The following is a 10,595-nucleotide window of genomic DNA, read 5'->3' on the forward strand; positions in this document are numbered from 1 at the left end:
GCGGGGCGCCGGCCCCCCCGGCGGGAGGGGAGGAGAGGGGAGGAGAGCAGAGGAGAGCAGAGGAGGGGAGAGGGGGAGGCTGAGAGGAGTGGAGAAGTGGGGAGGTGAGAGGAGGAGAGGAGAGGAGAGGACAAGGGAGGAGAGGAAAGGAAGTGACTCATTTCCTTCCAACTAGGTCTGTCTACTAACAGGGTAGTGTACTTTGACCCAGTCATTTCTCAGTAGTTCGGTCACTAGCTAGAGACCAAGCAAGTCTTCATACATGAATCTGGGGAGTCGTCATACATTTTTCATCTAAATCTTAATATAACTACATTTATTTTTTAATTCCATAAAGTTCAATTTAAACTTCCAGGAAGTTTTCCCTTAATTTTTATCTCATTTTAAAATTAAATAGAAACTCATTAAAAAATCTGAAAACATGTAGTCAGGTTGAAGGATTAATGCTGTGAGAAAGAAAGGTTTATTTTAAGCTACCCTAATAAAAGCAATGTTGTTTCCCAAAGCAATAAATAACCAAATCCATCAGGAAGAGAGGATGAGAAACAAACTCTGTTCATTCAATCTCAGTAAAGTGCATTAGGTCTAATTGTTATTCACACTGACAAACACTAACATGGGCCCCATATAAATCAAACTTACAAAAACTAGATGTAGATTAGTTATCTAATTATGAACTATAAATCACTCAAACTCCAAAAGGGTCACATTGAAGGTCAACTTCATGACTGGGGGTAGATAAAGATATCTAAGAGAGGATGCAGAAATCAGTTGCTTCATGGAAGGAGTGATGCACAGAACTGCACAAAAGTTAAGTGCAGCATTTGATCAAAGACTCACATAAGATATGCAAAGAAGTCAGAATTTAGGAGAAAATGTTTTTATACATAGATACATAGAGCAACAACACTGGTTGAGCTATATGGATAAGTAAATTCAGAGAGAGAGAGAGAGGAAACCAATATAAAATGTATAAAATATCAAACATTATATTCTAGAAAATGGAGTCCCAAAACAGCAAATAAGTACTAGAAAACATGAAAGTCATTTCTGTGCTAGAAATATGACATATCACAATAGAACCATACTGTGGCTTCATCAGAGTAGCTACAATGTCAAAGATTGACAATGACAATACCAGAGAAAGCCTAAGGTGAAAGAAATCTTCATTCATAGTTGATGGAGATTTAATTAGCAAAATCATGTTTTGGAAAAATGGCACAAGTAGTCAAAGTTAGACATGCACTTAAGACATGTAGCAATTCTTTTTAACAGTTTATTGGTTCTTTGTGAATTTCATATCATGCACGCCAATCCCATTCATCCCCCTCTCCCCTCACAGCCTTCCTTCTCCCTTGCAACATCCCCTCAACCAAGTAAAGTAAAATCTTATTGTGGAATCTGTAGTGTGTCAAACCATGCCCTTTAGTCCACACTTCTTTGCTTACAAATGTTCATTGCAGTGACTTATTGGTATGGTATGAGCCATGTGTTATGGCTTCTGCTACTCTATTGATATTGGAACCTCACTGGACCTCTCAGATATCCTGTTGTTTCCCTGAATCATGGAGATACTGTAATTTTGGATCTGTAAGACTGGCCCCTTTATGCACTCAAGCAATTTATCGATGGAGTAGATGTTGAGGTGGGTCAATTCAGAGCCCTGAATATGGGCCTGAGAGGTATTTGAGCTGGTTAGACCACAGACTTTCCCGTTCTCATCCCTTCAGGCCATCTCGGCAGAAGCTCCCACTACCAGGGCCAGCTTTACCCTGATGCCCAGGCAAGGTACAGGGCCTGCTCTCCTGAGTGCTGCAGCTAGAGAGGGGCAGGAATAGCTCTCCTGCTCTTGTGACCCCAGGGCCACCTCTCCTGTCTGCTTTAGGTACTGAGGGGGAGGGGGAAGAAGGAGAAGGGCCTCTCTTTCTTGCCTATCCATTGCACTGGAGATGAATAATAGGGCTGGGTCTTTCCCAATCATATCCTTGGGGCCAGCATACCAGCAGTGTGTGGGCGCCTCTCCCCAGTACTGCAACTGTTTAAGGACAGGTTCAGCGCTCCTGCTTTCATGCTCCCAGAGCCAACACTCCTCCAATGTCCAGGTAAAAGTGTGGCCAGTTCTACACAGTCCTCAAACTTCAACATGTCCCTGGGCGATTACTTTGACCAGTGATGTCTTCCTGGACTTTGGTGGTAACAAACCCCTGCTTCAGAGTCATGGACCCAGATGTGGTCTCGGTTGCAGCCCACCATAGTCCCATATGGCATCACTGGCTACTCACATCAGACTGTTTCTCATTACTCCCAAGCTTCCAGTTCTACCTCTCTCCATTGTGCCCACATCCATCTGTTTCTGTTTCTCTTCCATTTCTTTACCAGTTACTTGCTCCTTGTAGAGCACCTGGGGTCTTTGAGTGTCAGGGTTCATCTCAGGAGTGGTCTCAGGAGTACTATGTCCTGCTCGTGGATTCTGTTGCCCGGCAGTGGTCATCTTGGGCATGGCCTTCCCTTCCAAGCCTGCACACCACCCAACTGATGGTTGTCTCAGGCTTGCTCCCTGCCTAGACTCCATGGCTGGTCCAGATTCATGGTTGTCTAGAACTTAGTTCTCACTCTGTCCTCCCAAGTGGCTCCGTGTGGGTCATCTGTCTTGGATTCACCTGTGGCCCTCAGTCCCTAGCAGGGCTTCTGGTTTTAGGCTTGCTCCTGGTCCTACAGGTCATCACGGCCTGCTCAGCACCAGGCTAGCTTCCTGTCCAAGCTCCCTGGTGTAGGACTGGTGGTTGTCTCAGGCTTGCTGTTTTCAGGGAATGTTAGGATACTAATCATTTAGATATTCATAGATCAGAATATTGAACATAGACATAGTCCTCTCCTTTCTGCAACCTACCAATGTACATGTGACACAGGAGCTACAACTGTTTTAATTCTTTTTTATTTAAAGTTTGTTTTGTTTTGTTTTATTTTAAATATCTATTTTTATAATTATGAGTGTTTGTTCGTATATACCCTTATGTACCATGTATATACAGTGCCTATGGAGGTCATAAGAGAGAGGTGGGTACCTGGGACTTAAGTTATATAGATAGCTGTCAGATGCCATGTGTATGCTGAAAATTAAACCCAGATCTTCTGGAAGAGAAGTCAGTGCTTTTAACCACTGGGCTACTGGGCCATCTCTCTAGTGCCCAATGAAGTAATTTTAACACTATATGATTAAAATGGGGAGATACATGGGAAAATCTCCCTCTCCCTCTCCCTCTCTCCCTCTCCCTCTCTCTCTCTCTCTCTCTCTCTCTCTCTCTCTCTCTCAGTGTGTATTTCTGTGTGTCTGTATTTATTTCAGCATTGCTTTTTATAGTGAGTAGTAAATTTCTGGAGTATTTGTAGAACACAAAGGTAGACTTCTAGATTTAATAAAAGGAAAATAACTCCATAGTATCTGTTTAAAAATAACTCTGTCAGTAGTGGCTCCAATGGGGTAAAGGTCTTTCAGAATGTTTTCATTGGTTATGAAGAAAATATTGGGAAATGTGTCCTACAGAACTGAATTGTCATGGTACAGGACACATTGCCTGAATGTGTCTTGCATCACTGGGCATACTGGGTTAAACATTCAAGTCATAAGCATGCTAATTCACTACTTAAAGGAAGGACAAACAACAAAGTCCTTAAAGTGCACCTTTAACAAAATCAGAGGGATGCCCCCAGGGGGAAATGGGACTTTAGGCTCTCTTGATCCCACTTAGTGAAGTCTAAATTGCCATTTGCAAGTCTCAAATGTAGATGAGAATTTAAGGACTGGAATGCCATTAAAGAAACTCCCAAGTAGTGGGGCAAAGTTGAGTTGCTTGGATTTTTGCTTTGTTTTGTCGTTTTTTTTTTTTAAGAAAGAGAAAAATAAAGAATAAAAGTAACAGTAGCCTCATAATTGGCCTATAGAGATTTATCTCTGAGGGGGAAAGTTTCTTCTTACAAGTCCCACTTCCCCAGCAGCCCTCATCTGCACTTGGACAATGCCAGACTCCTTCTTGGAGATGAGTGAGTATAGATGGGACCAGGGCGTGAAGCCAGTGTCTCAGTCCCTCACAGCTGAAGTCAGAGCCTCCAAACCACACAGCCTCTCTTCGCTTGCTGAAAGCCTCTGACAGGTGGACTGAAACTCGTTACTAAAGAGCTACAGGTTAAGTTCTTATGTCCTACTCCAGGAAGAAAACAGATTTGTGTACCCAAACCGAGAAACAAGTCCTTTCAGATATGTCTGAGACCACCAGGCATACGACTTTGATCATTTACACAGAAAATAGTAGACTCTGCTGTCCTAGGATGTGGTGAGATCTGGGACGAAAAGGGAGAACAGGTTAAAGACTGTTCTGCTTTATTTGTGAAAAAGAGGAATAGCTTTGGAGGAAGGAAAGATAGGATTTCATTCCTCCTAAGAAGTCCTTAGCCAAAAACAGAGGCATGATAATATACTGACTATAACAGTGCCTGAGGACTTGTGGCGAAAGGTACCAGCACAGGTTAGAGACACCCCAGTATTCTATAGTGATTATCTAGAGGCTGCTTCATCTGAAGACAGGACTTCATGTTTCACAGTTGTAGTGGCATAGCATATCTGTACATCTGTGGGCATAACTGTAACCGCCCGAGCTGCCCCATGTTTGGGGGCCACTTTGTAACGGCCTGTTCTACTGCTCCGGTCTGCGGGTCAGGGTCTAGCAAGAGAGAGAGTGGGGATGGAAGGGAGACAAGGCAGAGGGTCTGATCAAGTCTCGTTTATTGAAAGGAAATCCTGGGTATTTATACCCTTTACCACATGCCTTGCCCTTGTGGACAAGCACAGCTGAAGGCACTATGTCATGTGCCTTGCAGTGTGGATATCACGTGCGCCTAGCTAGCAGTGTGGAGACCACATGCGCCTAGCTACTGGCGGCACTAAAAAGCAAAACAAGGTATGTGAGAAAACCAAGATGTTTATCAGAATGTGCTCAGCTGTTGTGGGCTGTTGAAAACAAGTCTCTTGCCAGGGTAAATGGCTCGAGATGGCTGCAAAGATGATAGCCGCTTTCTCCTCAGAGTCGGCTCCCAATAATACATAACAAAGTGGAAATGAGAATAACTTAGGCTAGCAGATAGCCAAGATAGAGATAAGTGTGCATGTGTTTCACGTTTCCTGCTGAAAAGGTTGAGTAAAATAAGAGACTGAAAAGGTTTTGCTCAATTCATGAGACTTTGGAAACCACGTGTGTATTTAGTGAAGTATAAACACAAGGTTACTAAGAGCTCCTAAGGGCATTTCTAAACACAGAATCCTTGAGGCTTCAGAAATACATCATCATTATTAGAAGTTTTGGGGAGGTATCAAGCCAGTTACATTCTTATCTTTTGATTGCCTCAGTTACAGTCAAAAGAGAACAGGAAAAACTCGAGAGAAGACAGGTTTCTGAGGCACTAGAACACCTGCTTGTTTTAGAAGAAAATGAGCAAAGGAGCTGGGTGTCCTGGAGAATGCCCACAGTCATCTCTGGTTATGCAGAGATTACACAAAAGGGGGTTTGACTCTATCCTCAGATATACAATCTTATACACACTCATACACACACACACACACACACACAACTATATATGTGTACACATTAGTGTGTGTGAGTGTTGTCTGCTTGCCATCTGTAATAAGGTAATGTCACAAAATATAAGAATCATACTGTGTGCCAATTGTGCTCATGACAGTGAGTGTGATGAACTGCAGATAATATGTTTGGGAAGTTTAACTTGGGGACCAGAAAAATGTTTATGGGCTTTTGCATAGGAACCCTGAATCTGTGAATAAGTTAAGTCTGACTAAGCATATTGTGTGATACATATACATAACTATCAGTGAGAGACAGAGAGAGACAGAGAGAGACAGAGAGACAGAGAGAGAGAGAGAGAGAGAGAGAGAGAGAGAGAGAGAGAGAGAGAGAGAGAGAGAGAGGAGAGAGAGAGAGAAGAAAGGGAGGTTAAGAAGCAGGTGTAACCAACAGTTATATCAATTATCAATAAGCTAGTTCAGGTGCGTTATTGTCCATCTCTTCCTGGTTAGCTTCTGAACCCTGCCTCTTAGTGAGGAAACATAAACTCAACCAGGAGAAAATACTGCCAGTATTTCTGTGGCCTCATGGTTGTAGATAATATCTGTGGTAGATATTGGCTATTACACTTAAGAGAGAATCTAGCTAATGCGTCTCTGAATTTGACTTGTGTCTTCACAGATAGAGACTACAGTTAACCCCTTCTTTGCTATTCTTTTGGAAGAAGAACGTAACACTGGAGATCATTCCTTCGTGTATTCTCAGCCACAGAGACAATCTTGTGAAGATTTTAAAGATGAACCATGGTTACATAGATTTCACTTTTAAAACTTCACTAATTCTGAAATGGAGCTTTTTGGACATTTCCTTGCAACTCAAAAATCTATTTGCACTTCCTATTTTCTAAATTGAAAGTCAAAGTCCTTGAGTAGACAAAGAGATAAATTGAACATCCTATTTTTATAGCTGAAGAATTCAGTGATAAGAAGGTAAATTAATAGAATTGTGTTCATAACTGTTATGTTATCTCACTGTGGGGTCTAGGATAGTAATAAGGGGGAAATAGGCCTTCAACCAAATCAAAACTCTATGACTAACAACTGGACGTAAAGAAGAGAGTGGCACTTAATGGTCACACGTTTGAACTGAGACATCCAAGCATTTCAGTCAATGCTTCACTTAAGGGAGGCTCTCAGAAGAGTTTTGGTGCCGAGCAATATTTTATTTATTGATAAATAACTTGGGCTTGGTTCTCAGGAAGCTAATGGGTAAAGAAAACCAGACATGGGTGAGTGAATTCTTGCTGCTGGGGTTGTCAAGTGACTGGGGGACCCAGGTCTCCTTGTTTGTACTGTTCTTGGCCATGTACTTGCTGACTGTCCTGGGGAATCTTCTCATCATCATCCTCATCACGCTGGACAGCAAGCTCCATACACCCATGTACTTCTTTCTCAGCATCCTGTCATTTGTGGACATCTGTTACACCAACAGCACTGTCCCCCAGATGCTCGTCCACTTCCTGTCAGCCAGGAAGTCCATCCCATTTTACAGTTGTGTGCTACAGCTATATATCTCCCTAGCAATGGGCAGCACAGAGTTCTTCTTGCTAGGTGCCATGGCCTATGACCGCTATGTGGCAGTGTGCCACCCTCTGCACTACATGGTCATCATGCATGGAGGGCTGTGTCTAGGGTTGGCTTCAGTCTGTCTGACTGCTGGTTTCACAAATTCACTAATGCAGACACTCATGATCTTCCAATTACCCTTCTGTCATCAGGTCATCAATCACTTTGCCTGTGAGATGTTGGCAGTGCTGAGGCTGAGTTGTGTGGATATCTCCCTCAACAAGGTCATGGTAGCCATCTCAGGATTTCTGGTGATCATGCTTCCTTGTATTCTGGTGCTATTTTCCTATGCTCACATTGTTGCTGCCATTCTACGCATTCGCTCTTCCCAGGGACGGCGCAAAGCCTTCGGGACTTGTGCCTCCCACCTCACAGTGGTTTCTATGTGCTTTGGAACAGCTATCTTTACATACATGAGACCTGTGGGCAGATCTTCAGCAGGACAGGAGAAGATGGTTGCTCTCTTCTATGCTGTTGTGACTCCAATGCTCAATCCTCTCATCTACAGCTTGAGGAACAATGACGTGCTTGGGGCTTTGAAAAGAACTCTGGAGAAACTTAAGGAAAGAAATAGATGAAAATAATTCCTTTTTTCTAATAGTGCAAAAGAAAACCCCCACACTTTAAATAAATAGGAATTAATGGATCTGCACTTTCTTCTTAAATTTTCTGCCAAGATGGATTATACTTTTGTAACCAATTATAGTTTTAACTATGCACTGATAAGTAAAAAACAAAATCAGAAGCAAACAAAATCCTTTATGATTGGGTTAGATTTTGACTCTATTTACCAAGTAGACTGTAAGCTTCTTGGAGAAAAGGCTATATAGACTTTACCACACATGCTTCCTGAACATTAGAAATTAAATTGACTTCCTACTTGTTTCATAATTTATCATTTAACACTTTTTAAACTATTTTAGTTGTATTTTCTGAATATTTATGAAGGGAATTTTTGTTTGGTTTGAGGCATTGTACAAATAAGTTGTTTATTAAAGTCTTAGGGAAAAAGTTAATATAAAGTCCCTCCCTTAACAAAGGAGTGAATAGAAACTGGGGGAGGCTGGGAGAGAGAGAGTACAGCCCCTGTTAAGAGAAACACACTCCAGGAGAGGCCACACATCTGAGAATAAATGGGCAGCACAAATTGGACTTGATTATGATAAAAAGAAAAGACAGCAAGAAGTTGTGTGGGTAAAAGGGGGGCTGGATCTGGGAGGAGTTAAGGGAGGGTGTATATGATCCAAATACATTGTAAACAATTCTCAACGAACTAATAAAAATAATGTTTCAGGTGCATAGTTAATAGTTAAGAAGCCTCAGTTCTAGAGACATTTCCTTTTGTACAAGCCTTTAGTTAATTATTAGGAATTAACAAATGTTTTCCTTTTCCTTGCATTCTTTATTTTCGTTTCTCTCCTGCCATTTGGAGAATTATTGTAATGTGTCTACTGTAGACACATGTACATGAAATTTATACATGTACATGTATATATATATTATATATATGTATGTATGTATGTATGTATGTATGTATTTCATTCTATTCTTTAGTTTTCCTACACTTAGCATTGTATTTTACAATTTATACATAGTTATAGTCAAATACTATAACTATTTAGGCTAACCCATAGATTTTCTAATGTTCCAGCTCTTATTCTTGATGATATCACTCAACTAACTCTGTGACATTATTCACTTAAGCCCTTACATAAAAATCTATTTGGGGTACACATGTAATTGTCAAGTTGCTTGAACCTGGACCCTGCTGTCCAGAATGGGATTTATGTCAACACTCTTGCTTTGGTGCACAAATGTTCTTTATAACATGCTCAACCTCACCTATGCTAGCTATGTTTAGAACTTAAAAAAATTATTACTAGTTGCTCCTCTCCCTTGGAAGTTTGCATGGCACCTCCAAATATTAGGAGAGCAAATTCTCAGTGAGGAGACATTTGGGTCAGTTCTATATGGGTGCCTCTAAGACTTGCATCTGGAGTATGTGGCACCTTCAGTAATAGACTCCTATCTTCAGGTTCTGGACGGAACCAAATGCAATAGCAGTAACTTTTATAAATGTAGAGTGTCTTTCTTTCCCATGACAAACAACTTCAATGGTTGTTTCGCATTTCTTCCCCCAGACAAAGAGCTACACATGGTCAATGCCTGCTGAGAGAGGGAAGGTCAGTATCCTCAAGAGACAAAGTCATGTGTAGGTTGCTCAGTATCAACTGGTCAGCCCTGGACACATGTCCAAACTATAAAATCTAAATGGAATCAGTAGATTATATACACTCACTCACACACATTATATACATATGTATATCTGTGTACATACATGTACTTATAATACTTTAGGAACAGATCATGAATTTGGGGAGGATGAACATGGGATAAGGTAGAGGATGAAGAAGAAAGGGAAGTTATGTACATTCGGTACTCATGTATGATGTTCTCAAAGAGTAAATATTCAAACCTCAAAACATAGTTACTTATTTATGTGGAAGTATGAATATCTACATGTATGTCTGTGCACCATATGCATGCTTGATAGCCACAGTGACCAGAAGAGAACATTGGATCCCCTGGGAATTTGGATAGAGGTCGTGTTGAGCAGCCATGTGATAGCTGCAAACTGAAGATGAGACTTCTGTAAAAGCAGCAAGTGCTCTAATCTACTGAACCATTTCTCCAGACTTTTGTTTTGAACTTTTATAATTCCAAATAGCATGAGGTTATTTTATTTTTCACTACTAGTCAACAATCAGTATATTACTTTTACACTCTGAAAATAATCTATGACATAGAGCATGGCTTCCATGCCTACATATTTTAAGATAACTAAGATATTGATAAGCAATATTAATAATGAAAACCAAGATGGTATCCTGAAATAATAAAATCAATAGTGTTTTCATACTCTACCATCAATGAACTGAAAATACTAATAAAGAATCCCCATTTACAACAGTAACATGAACCAAGAAACAATTCTTATGACACAGGTATGAAACAATAGTGAGAAAACACTAATTTCAAGAAAAACATCAAATAAGATATAACCAAAATGGAGAAGTATTTGTTTTGGATAAAGAACAGTTAATATTATAAAAGTCAGATTTCCACAAATGTTTATTTAAATTCAAGGCAATGGCAATCCTAATGCTGTGTATACGTATGTGTGTGTGAATGTGTGTGTGTGTGTGTGTACATGGTTATGGGTATGCATGTGAAGGCTAGAGGACAAGTTTGGGGAGCTGATTCTCTTCATCCACCTCATTTCAACAGGCTCTCTATCCATCACTCTGAGTACTCCAGGCTTTCCAGTCCATAAGATTCCATGAGATGCTCTGTCTGTCTTCCATCTCTGTGTAGAAGGACTTGGGTTACAGGTGCA

At 40.9% G+C, this 10,595-nt stretch overlaps 1 protein-coding gene and 1 non-coding gene across 2 annotated transcripts; one reads left to right on the top strand and one right to left on the bottom strand.

Annotated features, from left to right (window-relative positions):
* Positions 1-2,809: 2,809 nt before the first annotated feature.
* Positions 2,810-2,945, bottom strand: LOC114628569. Its single transcript, XR_003712491.1, has one exon. It is a non-coding gene; the product is annotated as a small nucleolar RNA SNORA17 (small nucleolar RNA).
* A 3,892-nt stretch (positions 2,946-6,837) lies between these two features.
* Positions 6,838-7,776, top strand: LOC114628558 (olfactory receptor-like protein OLF3). The gene has a single exon (XM_028776439.1). The coding sequence runs from the start codon at positions 6,838-6,840 to the stop codon at positions 7,774-7,776; it is 939 nt and encodes a 312-aa protein (XP_028632272.1).
* The last annotated feature ends 2,819 nt before the right edge of the window (positions 7,777-10,595 follow it).

The sequence above is a fragment of the Grammomys surdaster genome, unplaced genomic scaffold, assembly GCF_004785775.1.
Source record: "Grammomys surdaster isolate TR1022 unplaced genomic scaffold, NIH_TR_1.0 269, whole genome shotgun sequence".
Taxonomy (NCBI): Eukaryota; Metazoa; Chordata; class Mammalia; order Rodentia; family Muridae; genus Grammomys; species Grammomys surdaster.

What these genes read in the sequence shown, in the direction of transcription:
- LOC114628558 (XM_028776439.1), top strand. Translation starts at nt 6,838, where the DNA reads ATGGGTAAAGAAAACCAGACATGGGTGAGTGAATTCTTGCTGCTGGGG.